Genomic DNA, 16,621 nt, shown 5'->3' with positions numbered 1-16,621 from the left:
TTGACTCAGTTCTGTCTGATACATGTATCGATTCTTATATATCTGTTTTTATTATCTTTTCAGTTACCGAGGGACATACCAAGGTAAAGAAATCGTCCTCAAGGAACTGCAAGTAGACAGATCTTTTGGGCCCACCGAATTTTGGAGGGGAAAGGAATTTCTTAGGTAAAAAAAAACTCATCTGACTTAAGTGTTTATAGATGTGATAGTTAGTTATTATATTTGACAATGAGAGTTACTATAAGACAGATGAGAATTACTATAACTTGTAATCACTATAAGAGTAGTTACAGATGGCGCATCTCACTACTTGTTAATTTTTTCAGTGGACTTAGGCATCCACATTTGGTACGGTTTCTTGGTGCCAACACACGCAATGTCGCAGAAGGCACCTTAGGAATAGTTACAGGTCAAAGCAACTTTTTAAATCAGACATATATAACCTTTCATCTGATTGTCTTTATTTAATGCCTGATTTTCAATTTTTTTTTAATCGTCTCTGAGTGCAGAATATATCCCTGGTGGCAATTTGTTTGATTATCTCCAAAGAAATCATGAAAACTTGACTCTGTCTCAGAGGTTGAAGATAGCACTTCAAATTTCTAAAGGTATTGAGTACCTCCATGGCCAGTTGATCATACACAAAGACATCAACCCTTCAAATATCCTTATGGATATAGACGATGTAAGTGTGAAACACTACTCTTTTATACTCTTGTTTCTTATCATATCCTTAATAATGTGTCTTCGCTTTGTTTTGTAGGTTGTAAAAGTTGATCTGCCTACTAGTCTGTACATGGCTTGGGCTGGGAAAAGTATCATTCCCCAACTGGAAGCTCTCTTTCATGCTTTTCAATTAGCTGAGATGAATACTCCTAAAATCAGAAGGTGGACAAAATTTACAGCACCAGAAGTAAGTTTTATGGTTGTTTATATTGTATCTTTTATCCAACATCTTATGTGGCTCTAACACTCATTGTATTAATTGTACAGGCAATGCATAGAAGAGAATTTGGTGACAGATCCGCGGTCTACAGTTTCGGAATTGTTCTCTGGGTTATCTTAACGGCTAAGCTTCCATATGAGACTTTGGATAACATAACGACTAGACATACAGCCTTACGTGTTCTGGGGGTAAGGCTTTTCTCGATCCTTACATATAAAGTCTGATTGTGTGACATAATTGACTAATTTGTGGTCATGTGTTGATCAGGGAGCAAGGCCTGAGCTTCCAAGTGAGACGAATCCAAGACTAAAGAACTTAATCGATGATTGCTTGGATGGAGATTCTATGTATAGGCCTCACATCTCAGACGTAAGACGTGTTTTGGAGTCTCTTATATCAGAACTGAATACGCCTACGCTTACGCCTACGCCTATAGCATCCGCCTCTTCTTCAACATCAAACTCAACCTCGACGTTGGTGCTAAGGAATCGATTCGGGGTATTAGCTGATAATCCTGATTCTTGAGTAAAACCTATCTAGGTAATGATGTACATTGTCTCAGGCATAGATCTTTTTTTCTTTTTTCTTTTTTTCTTTCTTTGCACCCGTAGCTAGTAATAGTAATGATGCTCTAACGTATCAATCCTGATGATATCTGTTCTGGCACATGTAGAGTTTTAGTCAAATCCTGATGATATCTGTTCTGACACATGTATAGACAGTTTTAGACTTTAGTGCCCAAACCTTTTGCTTTTCATTTTTGCATAGGTTCTTCCTGATCAATTGTAAACTTTGGGATTCAGTTGTATATTTTAGAAACTAAACCTGTAATTCTCTTTAGTTACGCAACAAAATACTAAAGTCATCCACAGTTTAAAGCTGTCTTCAATCTCCAGAACACTAGCTATGTAATGTTATCCGATCCTCTTCGTCACTTTGCACTCTAACCTCTGATTTCGATTACTTGGGAATGCCTCAACTTCCCAAACTTTTTTTAATAGCAGGTGTGTGGACAAAAGAAAACAAAATTCACATCACCAATCATTAAACCAGGTTTGCATAAAAGAGAAGAGGTGGAGTTGAAACATATATTGCCCCCTAAGAAAATGGCAAAGCAAGAGAATGATCGATGAATACTTGCATATCGAAATGAAAACGAACGGGGACTAGTATTTCTCCATCAGTGAGGGAGAGATCTTCTAATACATTAAAAGCTTTAAAAGCTGTAAAACCTTTTATTAAAAAAAAAAAAAAGAAGAAAAAACTAAGAAAGCAAACAAAAGAGACAAGACATGTATGTATTCAGGGCCAGTTCAGTAACACAGTATAGGCTTGGCTAAAAGTTGGAGGAGGTTTCATGAGCATGATTCGTAAAATTCTTGCACTTCTTAGTTCCGAGTCATCCAAACCCATCAGAAACCCGAAAACCTTCTGTTCCTCTCTCGCATCTGCAGCCCGCTTCGCGACCTCGCAGCCACAGCCCGCTTCGCGACCTCGCAGCCACAGCCGTCGCACGCACACTCCTCCGGCAAGGGATCATATTCCGACAGCTCCAGCCAAGCTCTATTCATTTCCTCGAAATAAACACCGAGCGAGCGACCCTTTTGCCTCATCATGGTGATATTCCCGCGAAGCTGGTGGATCTTCCAATCTTCGTTCAGGGCAGAGATAAGAGCTTCCTTGACACTCACGTCATTGTTCGACTTATACAGAAACCCAAACTTCCTCTCCCTATCTCTGCCATCTTTGATCTGTTTCGAGATCTCGCAGCGGCAACGACCGCAAACACATTCCGGCACGGGATCATACCCGAACAGCTCCTCCCAAGCAAGATTCAGCTTCCTGAAAAAAACGGCGAGTCAATCTTTGTCTTGACTCATCATTGCGATCCTCCGGCGAATCTCGTAGACCTTCAATTCAGGGCTAGCTGCAAATATGAGCCGGAGATCATTCCAGGCTCTATGCGCCGTCTCAGCGAAACACACAGTAAATCGTAAGCCTCTGTTCACCGAGTTCAGTATCCAACACTTTACCATCTCGTCACACTGTTTCCATGCGTCGTAGAGCGGCGATGAAGGGTCTGGTCTCGCGACACTGCCGTCTACAAACCCGATCTTGTTCCTGGTTCCAAGGGATTCAAGAGCTTCTCTCTTCCATATGAAGTAGTTGTCCACGGGTATGCTGAGTTTAACCGTCGAGAGATTGTCTTCCATTGTAAACTCTGGATCGATGTAATAAGGAGATTTCGGGTCCAGTGGCGGAGATAATAAGCTGATACTTTCCGGCTCCGCCATTTTTGTTACTCTCTCTCCCTTCTCTTCTAGGGCCTCCTGCTGCTTTTTGCAAGTACTCTTTTATCTTCGTGTATCCAAAATCTCCAAATAAATAGCCGAGTTTATGTTTATAATCCTAATCACATTGTGGGTAGTTGTGTTTTTGATATTGATATATCAGAGTATCTAATTTTAAATTTCTACATAATTCTCAAAATATATACTTAATTTTCATAATTGCTTATTTCATGACATGTGTCAAATAAAACATAAAATGTCACCACATGGCACATGCCACATTTAAATTGAGATTTAGTTATTTGAAGATAAAAACAAAAAGAGTTTTAAAGCCTATCGAAAAAAGAAAATAATATTAAAAAGTTGTTTATATATTCAAAAATTTTCATTAATAAAATAAGCTATTAAGCCTAATTTGATTGAAATTGATTTGTTAATATATTTAAAAATAAATAAAATTTCCTTATTATATCAGAATTTTAATATTATTAAACTCATTCAGTTATTCTATTAGGTTTGTTGTTAATATATTCATAAGAAAAAAGTAAAAATAATTTATTGTATCAAAAAAAATATATACATACATATGTCAATAGTGAGAAAATAAATGTCAATAGTGAGAAAATATATGTCAATAGTTTCCATTAGCCGATTAGTAATATTTCCTTTTCTATAACTTGTAATTGGGATTATTTTGCCAAACAAGTATCCTTACGTCTATAAAATATATACGCACTGAAACGTGATCAGAAGCAACAACCATGGATAGCTTACCTTTTCACCTACTTGAAGAGATTCTCTGCAAACTCGATCCAAAATCTCTGGCGATGATGCAATGCACGGATCGATCTATCAAGACGCATATATCGGACGATCCGTATTTCAAATCTGTATTTAGGAACAAGTGTTACGACGAGGGAATGGTTGATGGGTACCACTTGAGAGCTAACAAGTGGAGAGTTATGGGTTGGATTCCACGGTGGTACGATGGTAAACGAGAGATTAATCAGTCCAAACCGTCTTTGTCAGTGGACGTCGACGTGGCGATGGTTGATGATAAACACATCTCCTCTATGAGCAAAATAATGAGCCTGAAAAGTGGAATCTCACCATATGCTGAGAGTCTCTTCAAGAAAAAGGAAAAGAGAGTTGGAAAAAGATTGATGATCGAAGAAGAAACAAAAGTGAAAATGATGATGGATGAGCCTTCTTCCAAGTTCCTAGACGTGAAGAGAAGAATCAACAAAAGAAGAAGAGTCATGTAGACAAAATTCGTATTGGTTGATGTAATAGAAGTTTAATTAAGAGTTATGTTTTTTTTTTTTTTTTTTTTTTTTNTTTTTTTTTTTTTTAATATTAAGAGTTCAAGTGATGATTGATAAAAAAGACGAAAAAAATTAAAAAATTATGAGGAGGCCAGAACAAAAGGAGTTTAATTAAGAGTTATGTTTTCCTTTGTCTTTTGTACTAATTTTTTTGTGTGTTTTAATTTTATTTAAGTGCCGAGAGTAACTATAGTTGGAAAGGCTAGCTAACAAGTTTGAGTATGAATATGATGATGGATGAGTCTTCTTTCAAGTTTCACGGACGTGGAGGGAATAAACAAAAGACAAGAGTTAACTAGACAAATTTCGTATCAAGGTGATCAACTGACTAATTTTTTGGTTAATGAAGAGGTTATACAATAGTTATTATTTAACGACAAATTATATACACTGTATATGTTTATTTCTCTATGGTATAGCTAGGCCTGGGCGTTCGGGTATCCGTTCGAGTTCGGGTCGGGTATTTTGGATTTTTGGGTATTTTGGTAAAAGGATCCTAGACCCATTCGGGTATTTCTAGTATTCGGATCGGATTTCGGATAAACACCCATCAGATTTGGATTGGGTTCGAGTTTTACCTAATACTCAAAATATATTTCAGATTTAGGTTCGGTTCTGATTATTTACATCTTAAGCTTAACAAAATACTCGAATTTCCGAATTCATATCTCTCCAACTGAAGAAAATTTATGGAAAACATCTTTATTATTGAAAATGTTCTATATATTTTCTTTCTCTTCTTTGTATTTTTTAATATCTAGAAACAATATTTTAGTATTTAGAATGTAAAACAAATAATGTAGTTAAGTCTGTATAAAATAATTATAACCTTTTATATCTAAAATTTCAAATAACGTTATAGATTGTGGGGACAACTGCATCTAGTAATATATAAATACTTGAAGTTTTAATAATAACAACAAATATTAAAGTGGCAAAATGGTTATAGTGCACCCCATAAATACTTAAGGTAGTGGGTTCGAGTACTGCTAGTGACTATATTGCCTTGGCTTAAGGGTTCGGGTCGGATTTTCGGGTTTGGGTATTTTGCCCAGGGCTAGGTATAGCAATACATGTTTAACTAGATAATGACCCGCGATGGCAGCGTGGGGTAATATTTTTTTTTGAGTCATATGATTATAATTATTTGGGATCTTAAATAATATAGTGTTGTATAGTGATGTGTCTGTATTTTATAGGGTTTTAATCATAGTTTTTAGGTTTGTTTTGTGTCTTTTATTAGGTCCAAGTGTGCTTTTAGAGTCCTTTTAATCTTTTGAGAGTCTGTACAGGTTCTAGGCTACTTGGGATGAAGACAAGCATCTGAAGCCAATCTGGTGAAAACTGATCGAAATAGCAAGCAGATGAAGAAAACACAGATAAAGCATCCAGGATCGGCTGATCCGCATTCGGGATCGACCAGTCCCGTACCCGACTCAATTTTCCTTTTTTTGTTTTAAACTGACTTTTAGGGTTTTATTTTGATATTTAAGTTAGAGGCTCGGCCTCCAGAGACATAAGCTTTATTTTTCTGAGACTATTTTGTATTGAGAGCTGGGAGAGAAGATCTCTAATCCTTCTTGACACTTTGGAGAAGAATTCTGAACCCTTTTATTTCTCTTTGCAACTCAAACATGTTTTCTTCATATTTGATTTGTGGTTGCTGTTGTTCGATGTCTGAGTAGTCTCTCTGTTGGGTTTCAGGTTTCGAAAGGGGTTTCATGATTCTCTGAACTTAGGTTGCTAGATTTGGGATTGATCTATTGTGTTCTTCCTCTATTGTTGTTCTTAATGCTTTAACTAGGTTAGCTACCTAGTTTATGATTGTAGGTTTAATTCATCTAGGCATCAAAAGTGATGTTGAATTGCTTGAAAAGAACATAGATGAGCAAGGTGATCCTTAGCCAACGAAAGTTGAAGTTAAGGCACCTTGTGAACAAAATCAAACTTGAACTTATTGCTTGCTAGGATTGCTAGATTCAAACGACGGTTTAGAGTTTAATCAATTCCTTGCATAGATAACTAATGTTGTGACAGTAGGTTAGTTTTACATTCGAGATTTGAGTTCAAGAACGGTATCTAATGCTGTCCCAATCTATCATCTGAGTTAGTGATCATAATTCCTAATAGACTCCCAACGCCCAATACTTTTCTCTGAATTTAAACACTCTTTTATTTTTCCTTTTTTAATAATTACTTGTCACACAAATTCTCTTTTGCCTTAGCTAGACTTGATCTTCACAATTTTAGAGTGCATAGTTTGGTCTTTGTGGATTCGACCTTAAAGTGCTACGACGACACCACTAGATCGTGGTTGAGTGCACCTTAGATTTTAATTGACCTTTGATCAATTTGGCGCCGTTGCCGGGGACCAAACGTTGCCTTTGAAATTTTAGAATTGAGTTTAGTCTAAGGTTTATTTAATTTTAATTTACTAACTAGTTCTTGCGTTCTTATTTCTCTGTTTCAGGTGTATGCATACAAGGAGCCATAAAAAAGCTGATTTGTGTATACTAGGAAACGAAGAGCTAGCACGATTGGAACGAGAGAACCGAAAAGCGAGAGCTGATTCCGATAAGATGGCTGAAGACAATGAAGAGGTTCGCCAACCCAATCCGCCAGCACGGCAAACCACCTTGAGGGACGAAGATACTCACAATAGGCTGTTTGCAAATCGATCTGCGATTCAACCTCCTGCTCCTGCGAGACAAGATTATGAGATCAAGCATAGCCTGATCAATTTGGTCCAGAATCGTGTGTTTAATGGATTAGCATCAGAAAGTCCTCTGGACCATATTGAAGCTTTTGAGAGATTGGCTAGTACTACAAGGTCTAATGGACTTCCGTATGATTATCTCATGTTGACTTTGTTCCAATTCTCCTTAGGAGATAAGGCTTTGAGATGGTTAAATCTCTTGGACCAAGGATCACTTACCACTTGGGAGCAATGTAGAGCAGCGTTTTTAAACCACTTCTACACTAAGTCACGATCAGCTATGTTAAGGAGCAAGATTACTACCTTCTCACAAGGTGGTACAAAGTCTTTTTGTGAAGCGTGGAAGAGATTCAAGGAGTATATGAGGGATTGTCCTCATCATGGCTTTTCACAAGAGAATCTTATGAACATCTTCTATGGAGGAATTGACCAGAAGTACCAGATGGCACTCGATACCGCCAGCAAAGGAGATTTTTCTACTAACAGTGCTGCTGAAGCAAACCTCTTGATCGAAAACCTTGCAGCGAGTAACAGCAATCATAGCCATGAGTATGATCGTTCTATGCGTGTTATTGGCTCCGTGACTACAGATGTTATTAAGAGTCTCACTGCCAAGGTAGACCATCTTTTAAAGAGAGATCAACAAGTTGTCAACATGTGCGACGGGCATACGGGTGTGTATCAGCAAGTTGGAGTAAATTCAGGTTTTGAGGGGACAAAGGAGTTGACTTATGTAGGAGGAAAAAAGAACTATCAGAATCATGTGTTTAATCAGAATTATAGAAATCATCCTAATCTCTCTTAGTACCAATGTCGAGAATCCTCAAGATCAAGTGTATCCTCCACATAGTCAACAAGGTAACTTCCCGCAAGGATTTCAGAACAAGGGTGCTGGATTTAATAGCTCAAATGTCCAAGGATACCACGCTCCATCTGCAGTTTCACAAGATAACAAACTCGAATTGATGATGCAAGCACTACTGGACGGCCATAAGAAAAGTTCTGCTGATATTAATGCCAAGATTGATAGCATGTACAATGATTTGAACAGGAAATTTGAGAGGTTGAGTTCACGTGTTGATTCTATTGATAAGAGAGTCTCTGCTATTTCTTCTAGCTCTAAGAACAAAGAGTCATGCAATGTTATAACACTCCATGGTGGAATCGAAGATGGGTTGAGTTGTGTTGTGATCAACTCACGTTTGGCTTCCTCAGAGACAGGATCGATCAGTCTTGAGCCTAGACCGGCCAGTCCCATCCATTCTGATAATTCGAGTATGATCTCCAGAGAATTTGGATCGACCAATCCCCCTATAGATCAGTCAATCCCATCAATAACATATAACCTGTCTCAGAAAGTTTCAGATCGGTCGATCTATGTCCAGACCGGTCAGTCCCTGTTGTAGGTACGGGAAAACCCAACTCAGTTGTTCTTGATGCAGATGCTAGGGAGTCACTTCTTGTGGAACCAAAACCCTATGGCCACAAATTCCTTTTCCAAGAAGACATGTGAAGAAACCTCTGGATGAAAAGAAGTATAATCAGTACAAAGAAGCTATAAGTGAGTTCATCGCTGACATTCCCTTTACAGAGGCAGTAAAGCATATCTCTTTGTTTAAGAAAGTTTACAATGATGTTGTGATTGAAGAAAAGGATTTGGTGGAGGTTAAAGCGCTTTTGGCTCTAGAGAAGAACATTCATGCTCCATCTTTGAAAAGACTACCCAAGTTAGAAGATCCAGGAAAATTTGTTGTTCCATGCTCCATATTAGGAGTGAACTTTGAGGATTCCCTTTGTGACACTGGATCCAGTGCGAACGTAATGTCGAAGGTTGTTGCAGAGAGGTTGAGAATTGATGATATGAAGGCTTCTAAGGTCTCTCTAAAGTTTGCAAATGCTGTCAGCACGACTCCACAAGGCTTCATTAATAATTTAGATGTTCAAGTTGGGCGTTGCTTGGTTGCTACAGATTTTCATGTTGTGGAAATGAGCGAGGGTTCTGAAATACCTTTGATTCTTGGGAGACCTTTCTTAGCAACAGTGGGAGCAGTTGTTGACTTGCCTAATAAGAGGATAAATTTCTCTAACATTGATGATAAGGTCTTCTACAACGCAATCATTGCAAATGAAGCTATACGACATGGCTCTTTTCTAGTTGTAGAACATGAGAACAAGGTGGATGTCATGATAATGGGAGAGAATGGTGATAAGAATGAGGTCGACGAAATCCTGGATGGAGACATTCATTCTCCTGAGAAGAGGTCTAAGAAGGTTAAGAAGAGAGACAAACCGAAGATAGAGAGAGTAATACCAGATCTTCACATAACCTTGGTACCCCATAAATATGCTAGAGACACCATTGAGTACAAGGTGAAGTGTAAAGGAATATCTCGGTCTTTCTCTAAAGTTAAAGTCATCCTCACTCCGGAGTTTAAAGAGAAAGGCCAAGAAGCAGTGGATGGTATGCTGAAAAAGATTTTGGAGCTTAAGTTGACGAATTGGAGAGCTTGTTCTGATATGAGTTCTCATCCTCCCATCACTTGACACTTGAAACCATGGTCAAGCTATAGACCTTAAACAAGCGCTTATGGGAGGCAACCCATGGGGTTTGTGCTGGCTTACCCTTTTATTTTTAGTTGTCTTAGGATTTTGGTTTTGTTTCTAGGATTTATTACGGTGAAATCACATCCGGTGTTAAGTATATTCAGGAACAGGTACATAACGCAGAAGATGCGAAACTTTTTATGTTCCAGGAGCTTAGGATTGATCAGACCTCCTTAAAGATCGATCGATCCCGGTGGTTTTCTGCGGGTGTCTCTAAGTTCAATAATGTTGCAGATCGGTCGATCCCACCCTGAGACCGATCGGTCCCCACCCTTACCAACACCACTCCAACACCAGATGCGAGATCACCGGTTTTTGTTTCTTGTCCTTATTTTTTCTTTTTCATTTTTTCTTGTTTTCTTTGTGGGATTCGTTCTTTTCTTGGTTTTGCTTTCGCACCGGGACGGTGTGAAGTAAATCCGGGTAGGGATGTCTCCAAGTTACTAATTTCGTTTTCTTTGGTTGTTTCCCTTTAATTTTTAGAGTCTTTGAATCATTTTTTTATTTTTATTGAGTCAAAAATGTTGGGGAACTATGATCATTTCTGGGAATCTTTTGCTTTGAACTAATACTCTTATGATTGCTTTAGTACTTTCGATTTTAGAATGAAGCTTGGAATGAGCATGAGCAGACTCAACACGCCCCAAAAGACCCTCACCGAATAGGACATTAAGTTGATCCACAGTTGTCTCTAGCTTTGACAGGACTTAACCGGATTTAATTTCTTGCATTGGGACTTGGTATATATCAAACAAGACTCCTCCCTTAAGCCTTACAAGACATGCATCTCCTCACAAAGTATGCATCCCCTCTCTCTTCCCTTCGATACTCATAAAAAAAAACAGAAAAAAGAAAGAAAAGAGAAGAATAAGAGGATATAGGTAGCAAAGAAGTGAGCCGAGGGTTGTGCGTAAACCCATGCATCCTTCGGAATTCATGGAAACCTGTCCACAAGAAAAGTGCAAAGGATTGATAAAAAAGAATACAATGATACCCTAGAAAATTAGGAAAAAATCGATCCTTTAAAGTGAGAAAAGAGAGAGGAAAGGGAGCATATGAAGGAATTCTTGGGCATTAAAAGGTTAAGGAGTCAATAAGTTCAGTAATCGATATTCCCTCGGTGAGACCACACATTTTCACTAATCTGATATAGAGAGACAACTACGGGGATATTGAAGGTTCTTTAAGGTTGTGGAGTTCAGAGTAGGGAGTGTTGATTCTGATCATGGGAAGAGTACAAAAAGTAGTTCTTAATTTGATTTGATGAAGAGTGCAAAGAAGACGTTCCCAAGAATATGTGAGTTTCCACTTTCAAACCGTTTCTCTGTTCCTGAGTTTTTGTCTGTTCTTGCTTGAGGACAAGCAAAGATTTAAGTCCGGAGGAATTGATGTGTCTGTATTTTATAGGGTTTTAACCATAGTTTTTAAGTTTGTTTTGAGTCTTTTATTAGGTCCAAGTGTGCTTTTAGAGTCCTTTTAGACTTTTGAGAGTCTGTACAGGTTCTAGGCTACTTTGGAAGGAAACTAAGTGTTTTGGGGATGAAGACAAGCATCTGAAGCCAATTTGGTGAAGACTTATTGAAATAGCAAGCAGATGAAGAAAACACAGATAAAGCATCCAGGATCGGCTGATCCGCATTCGGGATCGACCAATCCCGTACCCGACTCAATTTTCCTTTTGTTTTAAACCGACTTTTAGGGTTTTATTTTGATATTTAAGTTAGAGGCTCGACCTCCACGCTTTATTTTTCTGAGACTATTTTGTATTGAGAGCTGGGAGAGAAGATCTCTAATCCTTCTTGACACTTTGAAGAAGAATTTTGAACCATTTTATCTCTCTTTGCAACTCAAACATGTTTTCTTCAGATTTGATTTGTGGTTGCTGTTGTTCGATGTTTGAGTAGTCTCTCTGTTGGGTTTCGGGTTTCAAAANCGTTCCCAAGAATATGTGAGTTTCCACTTTCAAACCGTTTCTCTGTTCCTGAGTTTTTGTCTGTTCTTGCTTGAGGACAAGCAAAGATTTAAGTCCGGAGGAATTGATGTGTCTGTATTTTATAGGGTTTTAACCATAGTTTTTAAGTTTGTTTTGAGTCTTTTATTAGGTCCAAGTGTGCTTTTAGAGTCCTTTTAGACTTTTGAGAGTCTGTACAGGTTCTAGGCTACTTTGGAAGGAAACTAAGTGTTTTGGGGATGAAGACAAGCATCTGAAGCCAATTTGGTGAAGACTTATTGAAATAGCAAGCAGATGAAGAAAACACAGATAAAGCATCCAGGATCGGCTGATCCGCATTCGGGATCGACCAATCCCGTACCCGACTCAATTTTCCTTTTGTTTTAAACCGACTTTTAGGGTTTTATTTTGATATTTAAGTTAGAGGCTCGACCTCCAAGCTTTATTTTTCTGAGACTATTTTGTATTGAGAGCTGGGAGAGAAGATCTCTAATCCTTCTTGACACTTTGAAGAAGAATTTTGAACCATTTTATCTCTCTTTGCAACTCAAACATGTTTTCTTCAGATTTGATTTGTGGTTGCTGTTGTTCGATGTTTGAGTAGTCTCTCTGTTGGGTTTCGGGTTTCAAAAGGGGTTTCATGATTCTCTGAACTTAGGTTGCTAGATTTGGGATTGATCTATTGTGTTCTTCCTCTATTGTTGTTCTTAATGCTTAAACTAGATTAGCTACCTAGTTTATGATTGTAGGTTTAATTCATCTAGGCATCAAAAGTGTTGTTGAATTGCTTGAAAAGAGCATAGGTGAGCAAGGTGATCCTTAGCCAACGAAAGTTGAAGTTAAGGCACCTTGTGAACAAAATCAAACTTGAACTTATTGTTTGCTAGGATTGCTAGATTCAAACGACGGTTTAAAGTTTAATCAATTCCTTGCATAGATAACTAATGCTGCGACAGTAGGTTAGTTTTACATTCGATATTTGAGTTCAAGAACGGTATCTAATGATATCCCAATCTATCATCTGAGTTAGTGATCATAATTCCTAATAGACTCCCAACACCCAATACTTTTTTCTGAATTTAAACACTCTTTTATTTTTCCTGTTTTGATAATTACTTGTCACGCAAATTCTCTTTTGCCTTAGCTAGATCTGATCTTCACAATTTTATAGTGCATAGTTTGGTCTCTGTGGATTCGACCCTAAAGTGCTACGACGACACCACTAGATCGTGGTTGAGTGCACCTTGGATTTTAATTGACCTTTGATCATATAGTGTAATTTGAATCATATTATAATACTAATAGTAATTGGTTTATTTTTAAAATATAGAGATAAAGTATGATATGTTGGACTATATATAAATTAGAATTAACATGTAATGTAATTAAGTGTAAGAGGTTAATTAGTATTATTGTCATCATAACTAATTTTTTGACCCAAAGTAGAACATCCCTATTAATTAAATTAGCAATGTAAAAGTGAATAATTATATGTTTTCATTGTGATCCCAAATAACTTTTAACGGCCCATTAACGATCCATTAAGAAAATTATCAAGTTAGAGAATACACTACAATTAATATTGACTAAGATCCAATGTAAACGGCCCAGTCCACGACCTACGGTTGAAAACCCTAAAAAATTATATATATATATATATATATATATATATTTTCTTCAGCCGCAGAATCCGAAAACGATGAAACTCGATCTCTTCGTCTGCTCACTGCGATAACAACAAATTCTTTCAGTTTTCAAATCTTTGATTTGTTTTCCAAAAAATCAGACATAATTGATGCAAGCGAATCAATCCGTTGATGCTGGATCAGGAGAGAAACCAGTTGGAATTTAAGATAGAGGTCAGTTTATAGAATTTTCATAATCGGTAATTAGCTTTAGTTAGATTCTTACCCATGTAACAAATATAAATTTGTTTAAAGTTGTTCATTACTAATCGTCCCTACAATATGTAGCTATCGTTTAAAATTTTCAATTCGAAATCTGTCAGATTCCTAATTTTCACGATTATGAGCTGTTGTGAAATTATAATTTCAATCCCTACAGCTTGATTAAATTGTAGTTCTCTTATTGTATAATCATAATATATACAAATTTAGCTTTGCATGCAACTATGTCTCTTTCGGTTGCAAATTATATGATCCTTTTAAACATGTATACATTTGCAGAAAATAATATGTCTGTTTGGTGCTTTGACTGCTAGCGTGGATATATGCAACCTACTGCTATCAAAAACGTAAGTTGTAACCTATATTCAAGTCACTTTCTTATTTTTTATGGTTAATTCAGTTGTGTTATGCTTTGTGTTCATAAGCATGTTTATTAGGTCAGTGTTCTTAAAGTAAATTAACTTTAAAAAGAAGAAATCTTAAATCTGAAAATCACTTCAAATAAAACGTAATATCTCTTACAACACAAACCTTAAAATGCAAACTAAAATCTTGAAATAAAAATTGAAACCTTCAAAAATCTTAAAACTTAAACAGGAGGACACACAATGTGTCTTATTGAATGTTAAAAACCAAACTTCTCTCAATCACTTTCGCCATCTTCAGAACCTTGGTCACTTTTTCTTTCATTTTTTTTTGTCATATATATCATTAATGAAATTATAGGTATTACCTCCTCTTCAAATCTTTGACCTTTACAACTGGTGGATCAAAATGAATCTTTGAAACCCATGGTGTAGAATACAATTCCATTCTTTCACCTATTAAAACAATACATATATAAAACTTAAAAGATTACAATAGTTTTATAAAAATTCGGCGCTTACCATCAAATATACCTCTAAATACTAATGTACAATAACATTAGAACTTGTATTATAAACATTCGGCCGATTTACCATAAAATATTCCTCTAAATACTAATGTACCGTAACATTAATCATAAAGTTATATTAAAATACCTCCACTTTGGTATTTGACATGCCAAAACTGCAGGACTGCAACAACATGATAGCATCCTGTTGCAAACCAATTGTTGGTAAAGAAATCGGCCAAGTCATTATATGCCACACATTGTATATGAAGACCACTATAGTTTACACAAAAACATGCCTTCAATATGTAATTAATTTAAGCACATCTTGAAATATATATGCGCAAATTCAGTGGGAATGTTACAAACCTCAAATCTCTTAGAGAAAATCGTAAGTTCCTAATCATCTCATGTGGAACCTCCACATTTGGATCATGTACATGACTGAGAGGTTCGACATTCACGACTTCACCCATTATGTCTGATAAATAAACAAATCTTTTTATTAGATTATTAATTACACAAAGTGAATAAAATTTAAGAATGTACAGAAACGATTATATATAAAAAACTTACCTAATGGAAGATTTCTCACAGCATGATATCCTTCGAAACTTCTATCAAGCCTATCGAAATCAAAAATGTGATTATTGGAAATCATTGCTGAATTCTCAACGATGGTTTCATTGGTGAACATGATCCTGTAATCATTATCAGTGTGCTTAAGACGTCTATCATTGTAATAGACAGAAAAACTTGAAAATATTTTCCAATCATTTTCTTCAATCTGATTATCGAAAGTTTCAAACAGATCTTCAGTAATCGTTGTTTCAATTTTGTCACCCTATATCAAATGAACAGAAAACAATTACTGAGACATAAGTTGCTAATTTTAATATCTAGAGAAATTGTACTGTGTTGATAATCTCTATATACTTACAAATACATCACAAAGAATCAGGTGGGGTTATTGGTTCTATGATTTTAATGAATTTTGAAATCCAAACAAAAATCATGTGTTATTCAATCATTGATTCTAAAATACTTATCAAAATTATGTGTTATTGGTTATATGATTCATAAATACTTGTTAAAATCTCATGTTATTCATTTAATAATTTGTTTTTGGATTTCAAAATCCACATTATGTTTTAAATGGATTTGAATGGATTTGAAAGTGTAAAATAAAAAGATTCAAATCCAAGGATAAAACATGTTATTTCAAAATCTATATATTTTGATTTCTATTATTTACAATTCTATATGAATTTAGAAATCACATCTCCAATAGCCCCTTAGTTGAATTGTGGTATCGCCCTGAGACACTTTGCTCCACTTACTTAGACCATGGCTATCAGTGGTTATTCATACAAATATTCTTATTAAAAAAATAATAAAAAGAAGAGAGAGAAGAGAAAAGGAAGAGAAACGATTCTTCTTTAGGCAACTTGAGAAAGGATTCTCAAAAGAAATGAGACAAGTGTCACTAATTTAGTGGAACAGATATTAAAAATAAATAAAAAAAGAAAATCTGTAATAAAAATAATTTTTTTATATTTCTTTGAGAAACCTTCACTTGAATCTTTGGGTTATTAATACATCATGTTTAATGATCCTTCTTATCTAAGCATATTTTTTGGAAAAGTTTAAAATAGTCTTTGATCTTTTGAACTTTTTAGTAAGCACGGAACTAGCTGATTAGTTTCCAATAAGTTTTATATGGATACCATTTTTTTATAACTTTATTACAATATCTAATCTATTTGAATTCCAAGAATTTATATAAATTCTGAGTATACTTTCAAGTTTGAAAATGTTTGACAAAAACAAAGTTTGAAAATGTTAATGAATGAATGTAGGCGTTTCTGCATTGTATATAGTATTTCCTTTTTTCGAGGAGCTTGATACGTTGTATATTCAGAAAACTTATAGTCATTGACTCATTTTGTTAAAAAAGGCAAAAATAATATTCAGGATTTCATAATATTTCATTTTGACCTTTTTTTT

The 16,621-nt window shown here is 35.9% G+C and overlaps 2 protein-coding genes and 1 long non-coding RNA gene across 3 annotated transcripts; all 3 read left to right on the top strand.

The window, feature by feature from the left end:
• LOC109128867 lies at positions 71 to 641 on the top strand. The gene is made up of 3 exons (XR_002035149.1): positions 71 to 165; positions 327 to 409; positions 510 to 641. It is a non-coding gene; the product is annotated as an uncharacterized LOC109128867 (long non-coding RNA).
• LOC109128860 (putative F-box protein At1g20800) lies at positions 3,999 to 4,537 on the top strand. The gene has a single exon (XM_019235984.1). The coding sequence runs from the start codon at positions 3,999 to 4,001 to the stop codon at positions 4,500 to 4,502; it is 504 nt and encodes a 167-aa protein (XP_019091529.1). The 3' UTR covers positions 4,503 to 4,537.
• LOC104743423 lies at positions 7,142 to 9,822 on the top strand. The gene is made up of 3 exons (XM_010464510.1): positions 7,142 to 7,982; positions 8,062 to 8,667; positions 8,870 to 9,822. The coding sequence occupies exons 1-3, from the start codon at positions 7,142 to 7,144 to the stop codon at positions 9,820 to 9,822; spliced, it is 2,400 nt and encodes a 799-aa protein (XP_010462812.1).

This window comes from Camelina sativa, chromosome 14 (assembly GCF_000633955.1).
Source record: "Camelina sativa cultivar DH55 chromosome 14, Cs, whole genome shotgun sequence".
Classification (NCBI taxonomy): Eukaryota; Viridiplantae; Streptophyta; class Magnoliopsida; order Brassicales; family Brassicaceae; genus Camelina; species Camelina sativa.
Note: the sequence above shows the minus strand (reverse complement) of the source record. Positions and strands in the feature narration are given on the sequence as shown.

Coding starts and splice junctions, on each gene's coding strand:
- LOC104743423 (XM_010464510.1), top strand. CDS start 7,142: ATGGCTGAAGACAATGAAGAGGTTCGCCAACCCAATCCGCCAGCACGG. Junction 7,983..8,061: donor GCAAGTTGGAGTAAATTCAG/GTTTTGAGGGGA, acceptor TCAGAATTATAG/AAATCATCCTAATCTCTCTT. Junction 8,668..8,869: donor GTCGATCTATGTCCAGACCG/GTCAGTCCCTGT, acceptor TTCCCTTTACAG/AGGCAGTAAAGCATATCTCT.
- LOC109128860 (XM_019235984.1), top strand. CDS start 3,999: ATGGATAGCTTACCTTTTCACCTACTTGAAGAGATTCTCTGCAAACTC.